Source organism: Eubalaena glacialis, chromosome 4 (genome assembly GCF_028564815.1).
Source record: "Eubalaena glacialis isolate mEubGla1 chromosome 4, mEubGla1.1.hap2.+ XY, whole genome shotgun sequence".
NCBI lineage: Eukaryota > Metazoa > Chordata > Mammalia > Artiodactyla > Balaenidae > Eubalaena > Eubalaena glacialis.
Window position 1 is genome coordinate 182,861,902 of NC_083719.1, and position 22,344 is coordinate 182,884,245.

Sequence of the window (22,344 nt, forward strand, 5' to 3'; positions counted from 1 at the left end):
CTGTCCATTTCTGTCTCTGCTGTTTTGCTCTGTGTGTGTGTCTCTCTCTCTTCCTTTTCTGTTCATCCATCTCCCCCACTACCCCTGCCTTCCCCACAATCCCATCCTGACCCTTGCTGTCCACACTCTGACCTGGCCGTTTGTGGTATCCAAAGAGGTCCCCTGGCCAAGGTGACCCAAGAGGAGTGGGTCTCCCAACCCAAGGAGGGGTCTGCAGAGAAGGGCAGCTGGGCTGTGGGAACAACAGCACATGTAGAGCCCTGGGGCAGCTTTGGGAAATGGTGGAGGCTGGTGCTTGGCGAGATTGGCAGTGAGATGGTGGAGATGGGCAGGGGCTGGTCCCAGAGCCTGGGATGGAGGCGCTGGGCGGGGGAGGGACTGGAGCTGTCTGTGTAACCCTGGAGTTTATGGGAGTCATGCTCGCTGGGCCCCTAGAGGCTTGGTCCACCAAGTCTGGGTGACATTTTGAGAGCAGGAGCCTCAGATGCCAGTCCTGGAGGCTCAAGATGTGGTGGGAGGGCTTGCCTCTCCAGGCCCTCTCGAGGGAGGGTCTCAAGGGGTAGGAGGAGATGGATGGGATGGTGACCAGTGGGGGTTTGGGGCTTGGGGCTGGGAGAGGGTGTTGCTGGCAGTGGCCAAACAAAGCCTAGCAGCTGGATGATCCACAGACGTCTACACAGTCAATATTCAATATACAATACGCATTTATTGAGTGCCTACTGTGTGTTGGGTCATGTGCTGGGCAGCACTGGAACCCAGCAGGGACCCAGACAGACCAGGCCTGCCCTCACGGAGCCCACAGTCAGTCCAGTGGGAGAGACAGACAAGGAACCAAATAAACATATGTTTGAATGTCAGGTTGTAATAAGTGCAGTGGAAGGATGCAGGAAGATTGAGAGTGATGGCGGTGTTGCTACCCTATCAACAGTGGCCAGGGGAGGTCTGTCGGAGAAGGTGACATTTCACAGTACAGTGTGAAGGAGCTGATTAAACAAAGAGAACAAGAGTGGGCAGGAGGGTATTCCAGGAAGAGGAAACAAAATGTGCAAAGGCCCTGGGGCAGAACCATACCTGGTGTGTTGGAGGAACAGCGAGGAGGCCTGTGTGTCTGGAGCAGAGTGAGCGAGGGGGAGAGTGGGAGGAGGGGAGGGCAGGGAGGGGACAGGGAAGGTCATACAGGGCCTTGTGGACCATGGGGAAGACTTGGGCTTTTACCCTCAGGGAGGTGAGAGCCCTGGAGGGCTGTGGGCAGAGGAGGGGCAGGACCTGACTCAGGTACTCACAGGTGCCCTCTGGCTGATACAGGGAAGACAGACTGTGGGGGGGGGGGAGGGCTGGGGGTGGGGATCGGGGGACCAGGGTGGAGGTCTTGTGATGGTGAGTGATGGTGGAGGCTGAACTAGGATAGAGTCAGCTCGCTGTTCCTCCGACTCTCTGGGCATGGTCCTACCTCAGGGCCTTTGCACTGCTGTTCCCTCCTCCTGCAATGCTTTCCACCTCCCTTCCTCAGCTCCTTCAGGCTTTTGTTCAGATCCTACCTCCTCAGTGTAATCTTCCCTGACCACCTGTTTAAAATGGCATCCCACCAACACCATACCCTACCCCTGCTTTATCTTTCTCTATACTTCCTTGATTATTTTTACTAATATTTTACTAATTATTTTTTGCTCCATCTCCCCCACTAGACTGTAAGCTCTGTGAGGGCATTGTTGTCCATCCTATTCACTGCTGTTTCCCCAGTTCAGTGCCTGGCACATAGTAGGTGCTCAATAAATGTTCATTGAATGTATGATCTCTGGAGGTGAAGAAGGGGATGCTCAGAACATTTTCCTGGAGCTCTAGTGTTTCCTGGAAGCAAGAGAGAGGGTCTCGTGGGTGGAGGCAAGTCTGGGCAGACGCAGCAAGATGCATTGGCCGGACACCAAGCAGACCAGGAGGCCTTAAGTGCCAAGGTGAGGGCTGCACGGGCCTGCAACCTGTATCTTTCTGTCCCCCTCCTGCAGGTAATCTGTGTTGGAGGACGTGGAGCCATGACCGAGGGGACCAGAGGTGCTGGCTGAAGGAGCAGGCTGGGGGTGGCAGGGGACATCTCCCAGGAGCCTTGACCTCACTCTGGGTAAGTCACTCCAGTATTTGGGACACAGAAGGGACCTTAGAGATTGTGGAGACCACAGACGGGTAAACTGAGGCTCAGAGAGGAGAAGAGAGTCATCTCTGATGACCATCACCCTTCTCCACACCCATATGCTTCTGGCCCCTGGGGCAGGGTCACTGGCCTTACCTTCTCACCTTTGAACTAACACATGGGCCTGAGTAATGCTGCCCTGAATTGCTGTGTGCCCTTGGGCAAATTGCTCCTCCTCTCTGGGCTCTGTTACCCCTCTTCCTTAACAATCAAAGAGTGGGCTTTGGTTGGCAGGTTTGGTTTAATTGCACTCTTTGCCTGCAATTCCTGCGACTGCCACCAGGTGGTTTCAAGTGCCAAGCTCCCCACAGGCTAAGGGCTATCCCTGCCCCTCCTGGAGGGCACCAGGGCCATCTCAAAGGAGGAGCTGGCTGCAGGTGTTGCTCTCCATGGGGCTGTTAGGGAAAAGGGAAGAAGGAAAAGTGGCCAGAGAGCTGGTGTTTCACCCTGCGAGGGGGCCTGGATTGAAATTGTCTTATCCCCTCCCTCCTGCTGTTCCAAGGTTCTGGGCTTCCAGCATAGATGGTGAAACACTGGCCTGCCCAGCTGCTGCCCACTGCCTGGGACATTCCTGATGGAGCCCCAGTCCCTGACACTGACCTAGGATGTTGCTACTCAGGGCTAGCCAGATTTCCAGCTGTGCTGTGTGATCCTGAGGAGGTGGCTCCCGCCTTGGGGCTTCAAGTGCCCAGTCTGCAGTGGGAACCACGTGCCATCTTGGGAGGCAGCCGGAGGATGTCACATGAAGAGAAGCACAGAGGGGAGAGGAGCTTGGGGGGGGCATCACCCCCACCTGCCTGGTGCATTCTCTCTGCCACGCCTCTACCCAAGCTGTGCCCCCAGCCTGAAGCACCTTTCACACCCCTCTCTGCAGCTCCAGTCCACCCAGGATTCCAGCCTCCTCCAGGAAGTCTTCTCAGATTCCCTCCTCCCCAGCCAGTGAGAACCTTGTCCTCTTTTGGGCCCCCTCAAGCCTCCTCTACTGTGAACAGCTTTGGCTGGGGGCAGGGGGTGTGTGGCCAGACACTCATGAAATCTCAAATGGCTAAAGGTGGAGACTGGGGGACCCCAGCCCTCTCCCAGCGCTCCAGTGTCACACTGCACCCCTCCCCCAAACCCAAACCCCTCCCCACATTGCACCCGTGTCCACCCCCGTGGCGGTGTCCTTCCCGTTCAATCCCACTGCTTTGCCCCCTGCACGGGGTCTCCTGGTTGTGTCTGAAGGGCTCTGGTTAAGTGGTCAGGGATTTGGGGGGGGCGGTGGCTGTGCCTGGCAGAGCACTGAGACATTGACGGTAATCATGGGGGTACTCCGGGCTATTCCAGGCAGTGTGCTGTAGGAATTCTGGGTATAAGACCCTCTGAGTAGGGAATTCCATGGTGGTCCAGTGGTTAGGACCCTGCACTTCCACTGCTGGGGTTCGATCCCTGGTCGGGGAGCTAAGATTCCACGTGGCGCAGCCAAAAAAAAAAAAAAAATAGAACGTTGGGACTCAGTTGGATCTCTGATCTGTGGCCATGAGGCATCGGGTCCGCCGTGCAGACCCCCTCGGGTTGGGGGGATGCTAGCATGCAGGCCCTTGAGGGCCGCGTTCATGCTCTGGGTGCTGGCATCACAGGGCAGAGGCTTGGGAGCCTGGGAAGACATAATGTTTTAATTAAGAGTCGTGTTGGCCGCAGGGCCCAGAGCAGGGACAGGTGGATAATGAATCGTGGCCTTGGGGAGAGTAGTGCTCAGATGTGCGTTTGTCCATCAGGGGATGGGGACGGCCCCAGGCCTGCGGGGCTTTTCTCACTTCCCCTTGGAGGAGCCTCTCCGGGGCTGGCATCACTCCTCCTGGGGCCAGGCAGCCCAGGCCCCTGCTCCTGCCTGGTTTTGGCCTCGGTGGGTCACGCAAACACTGGGGGACCTGCCCTCCAGGGCCCAGCAGGAAAGTGGGGCTTTTAATAGCCACCCCAGCTCCATTCCTTGGCTCCCACTACATGCCAGGGTCTGTGCCACGTCCTTGTCTGGCCTCCACTTACTCTAGTCTGTGAAGTGTGAGGCTCGGTGGTGGTGGTGATGATTATGGCCCATTTTACAGATGGGGCATCCAAGGGCACCCTGCCCCCTCTAGTCTGCTGCCCTGGCAACCCTTGAACTGAGGGGTCCCCAGCGCATGAGCAGGTCCCTGATAGAGGAATGGGGAGGGTTTCCCGCATCTTGGCTGAGGTGGGGGTGGGAGACAGCATTTTCAGGCCTTTTTGACATTTAACAAACAGTATGCAAATCACATGCAAATCTCATGCAAATCGCATGCAAATCATCACCCATTTCTTAAGCCTCAACAGCTTCGGTGTGTTCTGAAATAATCATGTTGGACCTGTCCCTTGGTATTGGCTTGGAGGAGGGGTGCAAAGTTTTTCCCTTCCTCCCTTCCTTCCCCTTCCCTTCTGTTTTCTTTCCTTCCTCCCTCCCTTTCTTCCCTCCTCCCTTCCTTTCTTCCTGTTATCACTTTGCTCCCTTCACATTGTTTTTTGGAGGCCTCCCAGTCCTGAGATGAATACAAACAGCAAAAGTGGCTTCCAGCGTTCCCATTTTCCAGATGGGGAAACTGAGGCACTGAGAGGCACAAGCCTGGACTGAGATCCCAGAGCCACATTGTGGAAGGCATCTGCCACCAAGTGTCATCATGGACCAAAGTGGACAGTACCTGTGACCCAAGGAGGAGAGATGACAGTGGCTGGAGCAGGCCTAACAGGGCTTGGAGGAGCCAAGGGGAACTGTCCTTGGGTTTCTTGGCCTAGAATGGCAGGCTGCCAGGCTTGGATCTGGAGAAATCTCACACTGACTGATTTTACTCCTCAAGTCCTTCTTTGTCCTGCTACTCCATCAGCATGTTCTTTGAATTTGGGCCACAGCCTCTCTGCTCAGTTTGCATGCCCTACCTTTTCTGTTTGCAAACTCCTATTCATCCTTCCAAGCCCCAGCTCCAGTGCCCCCTTCTTCATGCAGTCATTTCTGATCCTCCAGAAGAGCTTCGACTTCCCTCTGGGCTTCTGTTGCCCCAGATCTCTCTCTCTCTCTCTCTGGTCCAACCCTGACCCTTTTGGAGACAGCAGCATTACTGGACACTCTGGCTTGTTTCCAGCACTTGTCTGATTATCACACACCTCCAGACTTTTGTATTCTCTGCCCAGAATGTCCTTTTGGGTCTTTTTCACCTGGAATAGTCCTACATTTTCAAGGTCCTGGCACTAATACCCCACCTCCATGTGGGCTCGACAGCTCTCTCCCAGTCGGCCTCTGGGTCCTGCAGCCTCCATCCCTTCATCCCTGACCCACAGAACGGGGAGGTCTGTGTGTCCTCCCAGTTTTAGGAGTTGCCTCTGGCGCCCCAGGATCACCTAGGCTGGGACTACAGGGCGATCCTGTAGTACAGTACAAATTCGGTACAGAGGGACCGAATTTGAGTAGGTACGGAATAAAAGACTAAGTGTTTGGAAACAACGCCAAGTTCAAACTCCCTCACTTAGCCTTGGGCTTCACTCTCCATCGACAGTTCAGTCCTAAGCACATCCTTCACCCTTCCCTCTTGTTCACCTCCAGAACTCTGCACAAGCCATTCCCTCTGCCAGGAATGGTTTTCCCTTGACTCCTATTCTGGGTGACCCCAAGCCAGGCCCCTCCCATCTCTGCGCTGTGAAAATGGGGGAAGTCTGGTCCCCCCAGGGCCTCTCAGGCTCCTGGCTCCACCCCAGGAGCAAGTCCGGGCTGCAAGGAGTTTCGGGTGAGACCTGGCAGCCACCATCTCTCCCTGGGGCCCGTGGCGTCCCGTGGGGGGGGCCACCTCCCGCCTTGGCTGCCCACTCGCTTTGTGCTCCCAGAAGTTCGAGGGGAATTTTCCTGGGTGGCAAGTAAATCCAGGTGGTTCCCAGAGGAGGCATCTGTGGCTCAGCCAGAAACTGCAGGCACCTGGACTTTCTGCTTTAGTTCTGTTGTGCCCCTCTCTCTCTCTCTCTCTCTTTATCTCTCTGTGTGACTCCAGGCCAGATTCTGGCATTCTCTAACTCTGCCCATTAGTTCAACGGGCATTTATCGAATGAGCTCTGTGTGCCCGGCCCTGTGCTGGCTGCTGGAGATACCAAGACAGACTTTGCTTCGGCTGCTGTAGACAGTGGGGCAGGTTGTTCACTGCACAAAAACATCCAGCTGGGTGAGAGGGCCTCAGGAAGGGAAATCTTTTCATAATTCACACAAAGTCTCCTATACAGGTTAGTGGTGGTCCTGACCCTGATGCCTCCTCCACCCCCTGTGTCTCCATCTGTCTCTGTGTCTCATTCAATCTCTTCTCTATGTATCTGCCCCCATTTGTCACTCTTTCTCTCTGTGTCTCTTGATCTCTGCTCTCCACTCTCTCTATCTGAGCCACTCTGTCTGTCTCCATCTCTGTCTCTGTCTCCTTCCATGTCTCTGGCAGTTTATTTCTGTTTCTCTCTCTCCATACCCCTGTATCTGTCTCTCATATTCCCTCTCAAAAGGGACATCCTTTCCCCCTGATGCTCTGAGCATGACCTCTGGGTGTTTCCAAAATTTGCTGGGTCCATGCATTCTGTAATCACTGATGAAGCACCTCCAATTTGCAGGGCACTGAGGACAGCGTGGTGACTAGGACACCCAGCTGTTGGCCCTCATGGGGCTTGAGGTCCAGCAGAAGAGACAGAAGCTGCAGGGTGGGGGGCTGCTCCTAGGATCCTGGAAACCCCTCCTCTGGGCTCGGCCCACACTCTTCTGAATGACCTTGGGTGGTCCTTGTCCCACTCTGGGCCTCAGTTTCCCCACCTACCCAAGGAGGGAGGTGTTTAAGGTGGCTGGGCCAGAAGCTACTTGCAAGGCCTAGGCTGTTTGTTGGCAGAGAAATCCTGGCTCATCCCCACACCCAAATGGGTTTGAAAGAATCCTCCGAGGGGAAAACAGTTGTAAGAAAAAAGAAAACAAAAAATCAGAGTCCGGCTTCCCTGGTGGCGCAGTGGTTAAGAATCCGCCTGCCAATTCAGGGCACACGGGTTCGAGCCCTGGTCCGGGAAGATCCCACATGCCGCGGAGCAACTAAGCCCATGCGCCACAACTACTGAGCCTGCGCTCTGGAGCCCGCGTGCCACAACTACTGAAGCCTGCGCACCTAGAGCCCATGCTCCGCAACAAGAGAAGCCACCGCAATGAGAAGCTCGCACACTGCAACGAAGAGTAGCCCCCGGTCGCCGCAATTAGAGAAAGCCCACGCGCAGCAACGAAGACCCAATGCAGCCAAAAAAAAAAAAAAAAAAAAAATCGGAGTCGCCTGCCCAGGCTGCTGTCTGACTCACCTGGGGTGGAAGCAGCCTCACTGCCATCCCCCAGGTCATCAGAGAAACTTCCTGCCTCTTCCCCTGATGGCCCCTGGCTATCCACTGAAGGCTGCTGGCCTCACCATGATGGCTCTAGGCCTGGCACTGACCTCACACTTGTGCTCTGAGCTCCAGACCCACTTAACCCCTTGCCGGGCCCCAAGTGGGAGAAACTCTTTCCAGCCATAGGGCCTTTGCATGTGCTGTGTCTACATTTGGAGGACCCTCTCCCCACCCCTTATCTTTCATCCTCCGATTTGCAGGTTCAATGTCACTTCCTTGGGGAGGCTCTAAACAACCACGTTCCCTTGGTCTTGCATTCACACAGTATCCTGTTCTATTCCTTTGTAGCATTAATTATTTATATTATTATTCATTCAATGTATTATTTTCCCCACTAGCCTCTGGGCACTGTGGAGGCTGGGATGAGGTCTGGTCTGATCACTGATGGATCGCACAGCATTTAATAACCCAGAGTAAGGGAATGGGAGCCAAGGACTCCCTCCCTTCCCAGACTCCCTCAGGGTCCTCCGCCCCAGTTTCTGTCACCACTGTGTCCAGCTCCAGGTGGCCACGGGGCACAGAGCCTCGGGATTGGGATTCCAGGCACTCTGGCTCCTGCCGCTTTGATAAATGGGGGAAATTCAGAATTAATTATTGACTGCTGCGCCGAGCTGGCCTGATCTGGACAGATAAAGAGTGTCCTCACTGCCACGTCTGCCCAGCACTTCTCAGGAGTTTATTAGAGGTTGGGAGGCAGCTGGCTGAGGGGAGAAGCCCAGAAGGCACTGGAGCCAGATGGAGCTGGGTGCAAAGCCTGGCTCTGCTGGGCCACTTTGGAAGGCCACAGCCTTCCATGGATCTCATTGCCCTCGGGGGCAGGTCGCGCAGGACCTTGTGGGCGGAGAGGAGGACTTGGGTTTTTACCGCGAGGGAGGTGGGAGCCCTGGAGGGCTGTGGGCAGAGGAGGGGCGGGGCCTGACTCAGGAGCTCACGGGCGCTCTCTGGTGGCCGCTTCTGGGAGGACAGGCTGTGGGGGGTGAGTTTGGGAGCCAGGGGACCAAGGGTGGAGGCAACTGCGCTGGTCCCGGTGGGTGATGATGGGGGAAGAGAGTTCCAGGCAGAGGGAACATCCAGTGCAAAGGCCCTGAGGCAGGGTCGTGCCTGGCGTGTTGGAGGAACAGTGAGGAGACCCATGTGTCTGGAGCAGAGTGAGGGGGTGGGGAGAGGGAGGAGGGGAGGGCAGGGAGGGGATAGGGGCAGGTTGTGCAGGACCTTGTGGGGAGGACATGGGCTTTTCTTCCTAGACCGCTGGAATGTGGTGAGTTTTTGCAAGAGCGAAAGCTCTGAGGGGAAGGCTGGTCGCACTGTCTCTGGATCCCAGACAGGCGATGACCCCACCCAGGAGTCAAGGGTTTGAATCATGCCTCTGCCTACCCTTAGCTGAGTGAACTGAGGCTAATGCCTTGCCCTTCTGGGCCTCAGTTTCTCATCTGTAAAATCGGTGCAATAGTAGACCACTCTCTCACAGTGGTGAGCCTCACATGAGCTCAGGATGGGTAGGAGCTGCTGGCTCCATGCAACAGTCACGATTGGGATTAGGGTGAGGAGAGCAAGGCACTGGCCTTCGCACAAAACTTAGGGGGCTTGGAGGAAGGTGGTCAGAAGATACAAACTTCTGGTTATAAGAAAAATAAGTACCAGGGATATAATGTACATGATGACTGTAGCTAACACTGCTGTAGGATATATAGGAAAGCTGTTAAGAGAGTAAAAGCTGGGACTTCCCTGGCGGTCCAGTGGTTAAGACTCCGTGCTTCCACTGCAGGGGGCCCGGGTTTGATTCCTGGTCAGGGAACTAAGATCCCGCAAGCTATGCGGCACGGTTGCAAAAAAAAAAAAAAAGAGAGAGAGAGAGTAAATCCTAGAAGAGTTCTCATCACAAGGAGAAAAAATGTTTCCCCTTTATTCTTTTCTTTTTATTGTATCTATATGAGAAGATGGATGTGAGCTGAACCTATTGCGATAATCCTTTCACAGTATGTGTAAATCAAACCATCATGGCCTTAAACTTATGCATGGATGTATGTCAATTATTTCTCAGTAAAACTGGGGAAAAAAAAAACTTTGGAGGAGCTGCCAAATTCAGTCATTCGGATAAATACTATTTTAATGCAACATTTGAAAAAACTCCCAATGAATGCAAAAACATCTGCAATGAACAAAGTATCTAAGTGTTAAATATTGACAGGCTCTGACCCCTGCACTGGCTCCACCCTGCCGCCCTCGCCTCACCCTATTCCAGGTGCTGCTGCACCTGGGAGGCCATTCCTCCTGCCCAGCCTTCCCTCCCTGCGGTAAAGGCCTCTGATTAAACCTTCATTCCAGATAATTAAGCCCAGGGATCTGGGGGCCTAGCAGTGATGCAGGAGGGAGGCCCTGGTGGGGGTGGGCCAAGCTGGGCCTCCCCCCGGGGAGAGGAAAGGCCAAGAGGGAGGTCACTGAGTGGCTGGAGCAGAAGCCCGAACTTAATTAGCCCCTCAGGATTAATTACTAGGCCCAGGAACAGGCTGAGAAATCTATTACCGAGTGGCTCCTGGCTCCAGGCTTCCCTCATTCTCTCCATCATTTTTCTCTAAACCTCCTCCTCATTCTTTTCCAACAAAATATATTTATTAAAAAAATGCAACTTTATATCCTACCATGAAAACCCAGATACATATTTTCTGAGCAGAGTAGATGGTATATAAATTTGGGGAGCTATACACTGAAGTAAATATATAACTGTTAAAAAATGATCTATGTGGTTCTGTTTGGAACCATGGCAACAGCTGTGAGCAATGAGTATGTGCTGAGTGTTTACACACTTCTTAGCTCATCTTCTCACAACATCTCTGGGGGGGATGCAAGCTATCAGCGCCCCCATTTTGCAAGAGCTTTCTGACACTAGGATCTGTGCTCTGGGGCCCCACAGAATAACCCAGAGTGGGTCCTGACTTGAGATCTTGTCCTGCAAAGCCCCGACAGGCTGTTCTGTGAGCCACTTTGTGTTCCAGTTGAGCTCAGATCTTGTTACTTTTTGCTTTCTGCCTCCAAACATTTACCTTGGCTGCTCCCTCCCATCAGAAACGCCCCTCCTTCACGCCCCTCCTTCGTATGTGTGAGTCTGCCTCGGTTTTCAAAACTCAGGGGCACATGTCTGCAGGAGGTTTTCTTTGTGAACCCCTAAATTGAGGCTTCACCCACCCACCCCACCACAGGCTCCACCCACAGTCTCCTGCCCAGCCTGATTGCTCCGGCTGGAAGGTCTCTGTGTCTCCCAGCTTGGGGGCCTCTCCAAGGCTGGCTCTTTGGATCCTGCATAGCCCAGCTCAGGTAGGATATCAGTCACGGGGGACACTCATGGGCTCTTTGGTTTCTCCTCTCACCTCCAAGCACTAGTATTATCCTCCCATTTTACAGGGGAGGAAACTGAGGCTGGGAGAGAGCCAGTGACCTGAGTCACACAGCAGGGAGGGGACAAACTCCAATGCTCTGTCATGAACTGCTTCCTGTGTCCACTGCCCCACACTGTGCAGATGGGAAACTGAGTCACCAAGGGGCAAACTGGCCTTGCCAAGGTGATGTGGCTGGTCCTGGAGGTGGAGCTGGGGATGGGCCCCTCATCAAAATGGAAGATGAATCTGGATGGAAGGTGGGAAGGGCAAGATCATGGCAGGGCTTGTGGGGGAACCCATTCTGGGGTATTCCATGGGGCCCCAGAGCACAGATCCTAGTGTCAGAAAGCTCTTGCAAAATGGGGGTGCTGATAGCTCACACCCCACCCCCCCAGAGCTATTGTGAGGAGAAGACGAGCTAAGAAGAGTATGTAAACACTCAGTACATACTCAGTGCTCGCAGCTGTTGCCATGGCCCAGGCAAAGGTGGGGAGGCTGGAATGAGTGGATGGGCGGCGAGGGGGCAGAGAGATGGGGCACAGTGGGACTTCCCTGGCGGTCTAGTGGTTAAGACTGCACTTCCACTGCAGGGGGCATGGGTTCGATCCCTGGTCGGGGAACTAAGATCCAGCATGCCATGCGGTGAGGACAAAAAAAAAAAAGAGAGAGAGAGAGATGGGGCACAGTGGGGTAGAGGGAGGGTGTGTCCTCAGACTGGGGATACCGAGGCTCCTGCCCCTTCTGTCTTGTCCCCATCACCCACCTCCCTCTCCTGCTGCAGAAATACTTAAAGGAGCCCATGGCTTTTTGGCTGGCCTTTGGGGACATTTCACCATTTCCTGGGGTCCAGGGTCTAGGGAATTAATTTAACTGGTGCAAGGCTGAGGCTAGGAGAGGCGAACCCCAGAGTGAGAGCCTGACACCCATTCCCCTACCCCAAGGCGTCCTCTGGCCACCATAGGTCCATTACGCAGATGGGAAGACTGAGGTCCAGAGAGGAAGGAGCGGGCCTGAGGTCTCTCGACCTCATAAGGCTCGCATCCAGGTGCCTCTCCTCCCCTCCTTCCAGAGCTCTGCCCTGGGGAGCTTTTCACGCTCATGAAGAGGCAAGTGGTTGATAGAAGTCTTAATGGTGGAAACTCAGGCGTGTTAGCAGGAAACTGGAGTAATGACTCCCCAGGAAGGCACAATGCCAGGCGGCAGCTTTAATGATCCAGGCCTGACAGCTTCACCCCTTCAGCTGGGTCTCCTGAGCCTCCAGCCTTCTTGAGACCCAAGGGCCACAGCTGCCCTCAGGCTGGTGAGCACTCAGGACACACTCGTGGGCACACACGCACCTGCGGCTGGCACCGCACACCCCGTGGACCACAGCCGGTGCTTGTGGGTGGTATGTGTCTCCCCCCACCCCCCAGCCTCACACAGCAGCCCAACCCTCTGCCTGCTGCCTGGGAACAATTATAGTGTCAGAGCGATGCTGCGGCCCAAGATGGGCCGGCCTCATGTTTAATTCATGTTTAATTCATCTCGGGGCTAATTATAGACAGGCTGGGGGAGGGGCGTGGTAACCTTGGCCTACCCTCCCCAGCCCTTCCTGCCAGCCAGGGTGACCGGGGAAGGGTGGGGGGACGGGGGCTTGTGACCCGCTGTTGGCCCCAGCTCTAGGCAGCTGAGCCAGCCCTCCTGAACCTCCTGCTAGGGTGCATGCTCGGAGGAGGACGGAGGCGGCACTCACGGCGGAAAGGCGGGCACAGGGCCTGGCAGGGCGGTGGGAAGAATGGGGATTCCAGCTCAGGGCAGCTGTGTGCAAGCATCAGGATGGTTCCTTCCCTCCCTCCTCCCTCGGTCCCACGGATCAGGATTGATACTACCATCTGGGTTGATACAGGCTGTTACATCACCTTCCAGGTGGACCCACCAAAGCCTAAGGACCCAGGACAGAGCCAGCTGGTACCTAACAATAGTGAATAATAATAACCCACACCGGGATCACGTGACATTCCACACTGTTTGTAGCATTCGGCCCTCCGTAAATGTTAGCCACATTCTTCGCCAGTGTCCTTGGGTGCTTACCATGTGCCCGGAACAGTTCTGAGCAACTTGCACGATTGTCACCGGACTGAGATTAACGCCTCGCTCGCCTCCGATGCAAAACTTGAAGAGGTGCCCACAGATGCAGCCAGCGAGGTAAATACCATTTTAAGTCATATTTTTGAAATGTTTTTTATTGTGGTAAAAATCACATAATATAAAACATACTATTTTAACCATATTTAACCGTAAAGTTCAGTGGCACTAAGTACATTCACATTGTTGTGCAACTCTCACCATCATCCATCTCCTGAGTTTTTCACTTTTCTAAACTGAAACTGTCCCCATTAAACACCGTCCCCATTCTCCTCCCCCCCACCCCCCCCTACACCTACCAATGTATTTTCTTTTTAAAAAAAAATTAATTAATTAATTTTTATTTTTGGCTGTGTTGGGTCTTCGTTGCTGCGTGCGGGCTTTCTCTAGTTGCGGCGAGCCGGGGCTACTCTTCGTTGCGGTGCGCGGGCTTCTCATTGCGGTGGTTTCTCTTGTTGTGGAGCACGGGCTCTAGGCACTTGGGCTTCAGTAGTTGTGGTACACGGGCTCAGCAGTTGTGGCTCACGGGCTCTAGAGTGCAGTCTCAGTAGTTGTAACGCGTGGGTTTAGCTGTTCCGCGGCATGTGGGATCTTCCCGGACCAGGGCTTGAACCCATGTACCCTGCATTGGCAGGCGGATTCTTAACCACTGCGCCACCAGGGAAGCCCTACCAATGTACTTTCTGACTCTGTGAATTTGACTATTCTAGGTACCTCGTATAAGTGGAGTCAAACAGTATTTGTCTGCACCTACTGTATATTGGAATGCATTTTTAAGGTTAAGTCATATTTTAAAGAATCCAAACTGGGACTTCCCTGTGGTCCAGTGGTAAACAATCCACCTTACAATGCAGGGGACGTGGGTTCGATCCCTGGTCAGGGAACTAAGATCCCACATGCCGTGGAGCAACTAGGCCCATGTACCACAACTACAGAGCCCACGTGCCCAGGAGCCTGTGCGCCACAACTAGAGAAGAGAAAACCCACACGCCACAACTAGAGAGAAGCCCGTGCGCCACAACAAAAGATCCCGCATGCCTCAACGAAGGTCCCGCGTACTGCAACTAAGACCCGATGCAGCCAAAAATAAATAAAATAAATAAATAAATAAAAAATAAATCTTAAAAAAAAAAAATAAAGAATCCAAACCAATGTTAAAAAAAATCCACATGGAACAAGACATCCAAATATTAAATACAGATGGATGGGACCCTGCACTGGATGTTCTGATCATCCTAACAGCCCCTAGGAGGTGGGGATTGTGATGGTCGACACCTATTTTACAGACGGGGACACTGAAGCATGGAGAGGCCAGGCGGCATGCTCTTGTCTACTCTCTCGCTCCCCCACTTCACCCCCCTGTCCTGGCCCAGGTCGGGGCTTTGTTCTCCCCTCCCCAGCTTGGACACCTCCTTCCTGACACCCAGCCAATCCCCAACAACTTGTCTGAGCTACATGGCCTGAAATAGCTTTGGGTGTCAGTCGCTGGCAGGCTGCCCTGGGCCACATGCCCACAATCCTCCAAAAAATCTCTTCCCGGTGGGTGGGAGACACCTGGGCTCCAGGGCTCAGCATCCGACCACCTGCTGCCCCCCGCCTGTGCCACAGTGTCCCCATTTGTCCCCTGGGGGAGTGAAGCCTCTCACCCCCGGCTTCCCAGCCAGCAAGGTTGGTGGTGAAAACCAGGTCCCCCCACTGCTTGAGAAGCCACCATTCATGAAGCCTTCCTTGGGGGATAAGCACGACCCCCTCCACATTCCAGTTTAAATATATGTGCATTTCGACGAGTGGTTTAGCGCTGGAATTCCAGAGCCAACTGGCCTGGGTTCAAATCCTGGCTCCACCATGCGCATGCTGTGCGACCTTAGGCAGACCACTTAACCTCCCTGTAGCAACTGGCCCCATCTGCAAAAGGCAATCTGCAAAATGCCTCTGGATTAAATACGTAAAATGGATGCATGGAAAGCTTACGGCAATGCTTGGCATACAGTAGGTGCTCAATACGTTGCTGAAGGCACTGGGGCCAGGCGCTGAGCTTCAAGCTCCAGGCATCCCAGTCCCTGCAGTCATATGAGGGGGGACCCGTTTTAAAGATGAGAAGCCAAGGTTCCAAGATAAGCCTGAGGTCGCACCCCGCACCGCTGGCTCAGCGGGGATTTGAACCTGGGGCTCAGCCTCCAGAGCCCGCGCTGAACCCCCTCACCCTCTAAGGCCCAGAGACGGGCAGAGATGTCCCCGGGTCACACAGCGGCGGTGCGGGAGGGCAGGCAGGGATCTGGGACCGAGCTCCCCGCTGCGGCGCTGTGCGTTTCCATGGCAGCCGGGCGGGAGCCGGCCAGAGCGATTAGGCATCCAGAGGAGCGGCTGCTAAAAATAGCCCGCGCAGCACCGAGTTCATTAGCCGCTGGGCTTTTGGCTGCCAGGTACCCCCTCCCGGCTCTCCTTCCTGCTCGAGTCCGGGCGTAGCGAGGCTGCAGGGGGATGTGGTGGGGGAGGGGCAGCCGGTCCTGCATCCCCTCCAGCCTGGACCGGCCACCGGGCTTGGCCCCTCCTGGCCCTCCTCCCTGGGACCTTCGTCAAAGGCAAATCTGATTTCACTCCTCCCCTGCTCTAAATCCTTCTTTGGCTCCCCATTGCCCTTGGCCTGAAGTCCCCAGCCTTTCACCCCCATTGCCTCCCTGACTTCATCTCTCCCTGCTCTGGATGCTCCCAGGGACTCTAACCCACCACACCCCGACTGTGAGCCTTTGTTTCTGCTGTTTCCTTCATGTGGGTCACCCTGCCTTCCCCTCTTCATCTTTCAGATCTCAGCTTACACATCATCTCCTCCAGGAAGCCTGAGGCTCCAGCCCAGCTCCGGGGCCTCTTCTGGGCTCCTCCATCACAGCTCTGACACTAACCTGTGAGTGCTGAGAGGGAGAGGATGAGTGTGTTTTGGTCCCGGTGTCTGAAATAGGACCTGGCACACAGCAGTTGCCCGATAAGTGTTTGTGGAATAAATGGGGGAATGAGATTAGCCAGCTCTGATAGAGGCATTTCCTAGGTGAACACTCAGGGGGTTCCCACTGTCCTCTCTTCCCAGGCCAGAAGGTCAGTGGTCCATCCTCTCTCAACCAAGTTCACTCTTCTGTTTCCTTTGGACAGGATATCCAGGCTGTGTGACCCAGCCAGGTCACTCACCCTCTCTGGTCTCCTTTTGCCTTACAAAATTGCCATACACATAGGACTTAGAGGTCAAAAGCTCTGGTGGAGTTGCCATAATTTGGAAGAGAGAGGGAGATAGAAGGTGAGGAGGATGTAAGGGAAGATGGACATCCATGAAAATATCTTGGAATAAAACTAAGTCTATTGGAGAGCCAGTGGGCAGCCTCACATGGGCAGGATTTCCAGAGCCAAGAAAGACAGTTTTCAGGCTGGCCACAAGGTGGCGCATTTGTTATGGCACAGCTTGGTTATAGCAAGAGCAGGGAGGCCAAGAGCAGAGTCAGAGGGAAATCGGGAGGAGGAAGGGGAGTGAAGGGCAATTTGCAGCAGAGGAGTGTTAGCAGAGAAGAGAGGAAGTCTGGGGAATGCAATGTGGGTAGTGACAGTGTTCAAAACTTTTGATTATTTGAGATCTATGGAACCATGACTATGACTTAAAAGAGGAAGCCATGGCTTAAATGATGCCTGTCCTCACAGTCTGGGCATCAGCGCAGGTTGCAGTGGTGGCTCCGCAATCACTAGGGATCCAGGCTTCTATTGTTGTTCTACCTCCTCAGCCAAACTTCCATCTTTTGGAACATAATGGCTGCTCTAGCCCCTGTCATCACAGCCACCTTCCAGATGAGGGCAGAGGGGGAAGGGGAGAAGAGGTAGGGGAGGGCCTATGCTTGTCTTCTGAGGTTACAACCTGGAAGTTACATGCATCATTTATGCTCACATCCTATTGTCCATCACATAATCAGATGGTCACATTGAGCTTCAAGGGCAGCTGGGAAATGTAGTCTTTACCTGGGCAGGTTCTATTTCTAAAGGAGAAAGTAGAGCATGAAATTTGGGGACCAGCCCATAACCTCTGCCACCAAATGGGTTGGGAAGAAGGAGTGAACATTTGTCACTGTTGAGGCAACCCTAGCAGGGAGATGCCCTTTCTCCTTGCCCTTTGGACAAGGAGACCTTCAGGACCTGCCCCCTTTCCCTCCCTGCCCTCACCTCCTCCCTCTGTCCCCCTCACTTACTGTGCTCCAGACACACAGATCTCACTGTTCCTCCGACATGCCAGGCACAGTCCTGCCCCAGGGCCTTTGCACGTGCTGTTCCCTCTGCTTGGAATGCTCTTCCCCCAGGTCTCTCCCTCCCTCCCCCCCCCCATTCAGATTTCTGCTTAAATCTCACCTTCTCAGAGGCTTTCCTTGAACATCCTGTTTAAAATTGCAACCTGCCCTCCCTCCTCAATTCTTGTTCCTTCCCAATGCCTTCCCTGCCCTAATTTCCTTTCTAGCACTTAGCACTCTGTAAAGCCCTAAAGACTTTACTGATTTATTTGCTCATTGCCTGTCTCCCTCATTAGGCTTTGAGCTCAACCAGGGCAGAGATTTCTGCCTGTTTTGCTCGCAGCTGCATTCCTGGTGCCTAGGACAGTGCCTGGCGCTCAGTCAGGGCTCAGGAAATATTTTGAATGACTACATTGAATAAATAAAGCAGGCACAATGATTCCCTCTTTTAGAGCTCTGGAAACTGAGGTCTCGAGAAGGAAAGGTGATTCACCCAAGGTCACAAGCTAGTGGGTGGCAAAATATGGTTGTGTTACCTGCCGAGTTTCCGTTTCCTCTCTCTCTGACTGACCCTCTTTCTCCAACTTTCCCTTCCACCCCGAGAGTTATCTATAAATTTCAGTTCTGCTTATGTTTCCTGGAGCACATTACTGTTGCTTGCAGCCAGGAGCCCAGGATGACCAGAGGGGCACCCCCATCATGCCAGGCACAGTGCCCAGTCCATTAGCTGCTGTGCCACATTTAATTGCCCACACAAGTACAAAAATATTTGCAAATTAAAAATCACACATAAAATGCTCTCAGCCCCAATTTTAGAGGTGTGGAAAGACTGAGGCACAGGTAGGGGGAAGGGATGGTCCTCGTCACACAGCCAAGAGGCAGCAGAGGAGGGGTCCACCCTCTCTCTTCCTTTCCACTGTGAGATGAGCCTCACTGCCACCTGGGACAGTGCAAGGCTGGTCTTGGGATCGGATGCTGCCTTGTGTAGCCTTGGACCTCAGTTTTCTCTACTGGGACATGGGATCCTGATAACTATCCTGGGTATATCCCACTGTGCCCAGAGCCTGACATACAGAATGTGCTCCTACGAGGCAGGAAGTCGAGGGCATCAGTTAGCCGCCCCGGGCTGCAGGCCGCCCACCCCAGACCCCTTCCACCTTCCTTGCCTCGCTCCCTATTCCCTCGGCCGCCCTGTGCCAGGTTTCTGTTTAGTTTAATAATCTACTGAAAGTTTAATTGTTGTTTTATTCATCCGTGACCTTTCTCTCTCATCTGGAGACATATTATTGCTAATCTACAAATTTCAAGAACCAGATTTATTTGCAAAACCAATTACCTGCCTATGCAAATGACCTCTTTCGGCGCCTGCCTCCCTGGCCAGCTGGCTGGTCGGGGGAGAAGAAGAGCCGCTGCCCGCCCCGTTAGAGCCGCTGCTCAAACACTTGGATGCAAACTTATCTATAATTCCTCTGAGCAGAGCGACCCTCTCGGCCCCGGAGTTAATTAGAATCTCAGTAATCAAGGGAGGCTCTGACCCCACATCTCTCAGCTCTGACCTCCTAAAGGGGTCTCTTGAAGTGGATGGAGCCTCTAATTGCCTTCCCATCTGGCCCTTCCAATGGGAATGATGCCTGTTCATTCATTCTTTCATTCACAATCTCACATTGAGTGTCTGGCACTGTTCTAGGCTCTGGAAGCAGAGCAGGGAACAGGGAGCCCAGAAGGAAAGAAGTCCCCATCTTTATAAAGCTAACAGTTGGAGAGAGAGAAAACAGGCAAGATAAATATAAAAAATGTATAGCATGGCACACAGTATGGATCACAATGGAGGAGAAGCAAGCAGTGCCAGGGATGGGTGATCAGGGGTCATGGATCCCATTCTCTCTCCCTCCCTTCACTCCAGCCACAAAAACGGAGCTGATTCTTAAAAATGCCAAACCTGGTCCTGCCTCAGGGCCCTTGCACTTGCTATTCCTGCTGTCTGGAATGCTTTTGCCAAAACTCTTGGCCAGACTGACACTTCCCCACACAGTCTCAGCTCACATGTCACCTCCTCAGGGAAGCCTTCCCTAACTACTCCAGAGATAAGGCGCCTCCCCGCGACCATTTCTGTCCCCTTTCCCTGCTTTAGAATTCTTACTGCTTCCTGAAATTAGATTAGACATTGGTGTGTTATTCTCTGTCTTACTCTCCTTTTTTTTTTTTTTTTTTTTGGCTGCCCTGCATAGCATGAGGGATCTTAATTCCCTGACCAGGGATCAAACCTGTGTCCCCTGCAATGGAAGCACGAGTCTTAACCACTGGACCGCCAGGGAAGTCCAAGTCTTACTTTACTTTAATATCAGTGCCTTGAGGACAGAGGAACCGTGTCTGTTTTGTTCACAGCTGTATCCTCAGCACCCAGAACAGTGTTTGGGCACTCAATATATATTTGTTGAATGAATGAATGAATGATGCAGGGGCCAGGAGGCCATATTAATCATGGTGTAGAGGACACAATAACTTCTAGCTGGGGTCATCTTGACCTCAGCACTTTCCCATGGCCTGGTGCAGTGGCTGAAATGTTCCCATTTCACAGATGAGACCGTGGAGGCTGCTAGATTAGACGTGTGGCTTGGCCAGTGAGGGCTGGTGGGGCTGGGATCAGAAAGCAGCTATTGAAGGTCTCCCTCAATGGTCTTCAGGGCCTCTGTGACTGTCCAACGCCAGGAAAGGACATAGCAGTTATTGGTGGAGCCTGGGCGGGAGGCGGGACTCCACGATCCCTGGACCTTAAGTTCTGAATCTGGGCAAAGTGGCTTTGGGATTCCACCACCCCTAGCTTCTCTCTCACCTCTCTGGCTGTGCCTTCTCATCTCCTTTGCCTTCCTGCCCCCTATTTTTTTTTTTTTTAATTTATTTTTGGCTGCGTTGGGTCTTGTTGCTCACAGGCTTTCTCTAGCCTGTGGTGCGCGGGCTTCTCATTGTGGTGGCTTCTTGTTGCGGAGCACGGGCTCTAGGTGCGCGGGCTTCAGTAGTTGTGGCTCGCGGGCTCTAGAGCGCAGGCTCAGTAGTTGTGGTGCACGGGCTTAATTGTTCCGCGGCATGTGGGATCTTCCCGGACCAGGGCTCGAACCCATGTCCCCAGCATTGGCAGGCGGATTCTTAACCACTGCGCCGCCAGGGAAGTCCCTCCTGTCCCCTATTTTTGAGTCCTGTCCATCTGCCCTGGACAAGCCCCAGGAGCACCTCATCTGCGGTCAGCAACTTCCCTCCAACCTACTTCTCATCCAGAGTCCCTACTTCCTGTCCCGGGTCAACTTCACGTGCCCTGGCCTTGAACCAGACACTGGACATCGGCCTCTCCATTGCTTATGCTGTTCCCTCTGCCTGTCACACTCTTCCCCCTGGAAGCCTTTCCATGGCCCCCCAACCTAATTAGTCTCATCCCCAGCCCCACACCCCTATCCTATATCCCAGGGCAGCCTGGACATGGCTTCAGGAACTGTCACCATTTCCGTGATGGAGTGGTTTGTTCAACTGTCTGTTAACATTTCTCTTCCCAGCTAGACGCTAATCTCTCCAGCTGAGCAGGGGCCTTGGCTGTCATTTTTATCCCGGTGTCTCCAGGACCCAGCACAGAAAGGGGAGCTCTGCAGGAGCTTAATAAGCGCTTGTTGAATGGTTGACCTGTGGGTTGGGTGTTGGGTGGGGGAATGGATGGATGCATGGGTGGGTGGGTGAGTGGGGCATATAGGTTAGGGGATGGGAGGATGGCTGGGTGGGTGGGTGGGTGGATAGAAGGATAGGTGAGTGGGTGGGGGATGAGAAAATATGTGGATGAATGAATGAACGGTAATGAACCTAGCCTTGATGGGGGTGGACTGCCCCTGGCAGTGGGCCTGGGTGAAACCCCCCATCCCAGCCCTGCCAAGTGGCTCTGAGGATTCAGCAGACTCTGTGTGTTGAGGGGGTACCTAGACACAGACCTCTAGCTCTTTCTGCAGGGCTCAGATTGTCTTGGGGGGACCAGTGGTTTTGGGGGAGACCAGGCTTGCTCGTGAGATTTCATGGCCCCTCTCCAGCCCACACGGCTGCACTCCCACTGCCCAGAGCTAAGCTCGTCCGCCACACCCCTGCCCCAGCTTCCCCCCTTCACCCCCTCACACTTGATTCAATCCTGGCTGCCCACCGGTTCAATTATTCTGCTGCTGGGGTGGCTGGCAATTTTCTTTCGGGGCTGAGAAGCTGCTTCGGTATCTGTGTATCTGTGTGACTTTGAGCAGCACAGGGACCCAGAGACGGAAACACAGAGACAAAAAAGAGAAAAGGAGAGAGAGAAATAGAGACAGACAAATTCTGTGTGTGTGAGAGAGAGAGTCAGTCTGGACCAACCTCACCCCCAGGGCTTTAGGGGAGGCTTTCCAAGTATTTAAAACAGTGACCATCCTGCAAAGATTCCAGAATTTCTGCTCATGACCTCATGTCACTCCCCCATCCCTCAAAACACACACACACACACACTCTCTAGGGCACAAAACTCAGCCCAGATTTTGCAGAAGACCTTGCTAATGACCAGAACAGCTCAGAGATGAAGTGGGAGCCTTGGGACGTAGTGAGCTCCTCATCCAGAGAGGAGTCCAAGCAGAGGCTGTGGACTAGAAGTTCCTTTCAGAGCCCAGATGTGCTCAAGTTGCCCATTTATTCTGTATTGGGTCCTTTCAGTTTTTTCTGAGCATTTGCTAGGTGCCGGGGGCTGGGCTGGAGGGAGCCAAGGGGACAGAGGGAGGAGGGGAGGGCAGGTCCTGCAGGACCTTGTGGACTGCAGGGAGGACTTGGGCTTTAACCTGAGGGAGGTGGGAGCCCTGGAGGGCTGTGGGCAGAGGGGGGATAGGACCTGACTCAGGTTTGGGTGGCTATGACAGAGTATGTTGCCCCTGTCTGGCTGTGTGACCTTGGGGGGGTTCCCCCTTCTCTGTCTCCTGAGCCCCTTCCT

At 53.8% G+C, this 22,344-nt stretch overlaps 1 protein-coding gene across 1 annotated transcript in view; it reads left to right on the forward strand.

Moving 5' to 3' along the window:
• Window positions 1-22,344, forward strand: part of ZNRF4 (zinc and ring finger 4) — a 77,387-nt gene that overhangs the window by 404 nt on the left and 54,639 nt on the right. Inside the window, 4 exon segments of the mRNA XM_061189067.1 lie at window positions 2,004-2,116; window positions 6,249-6,381; window positions 13,043-13,173; window positions 15,325-15,536. Of these exon segments, the coding sequence (XP_061045050.1) occupies window positions 2,004-2,116; window positions 6,249-6,381; window positions 13,043-13,173; window positions 15,325-15,536 (589 nt within the window).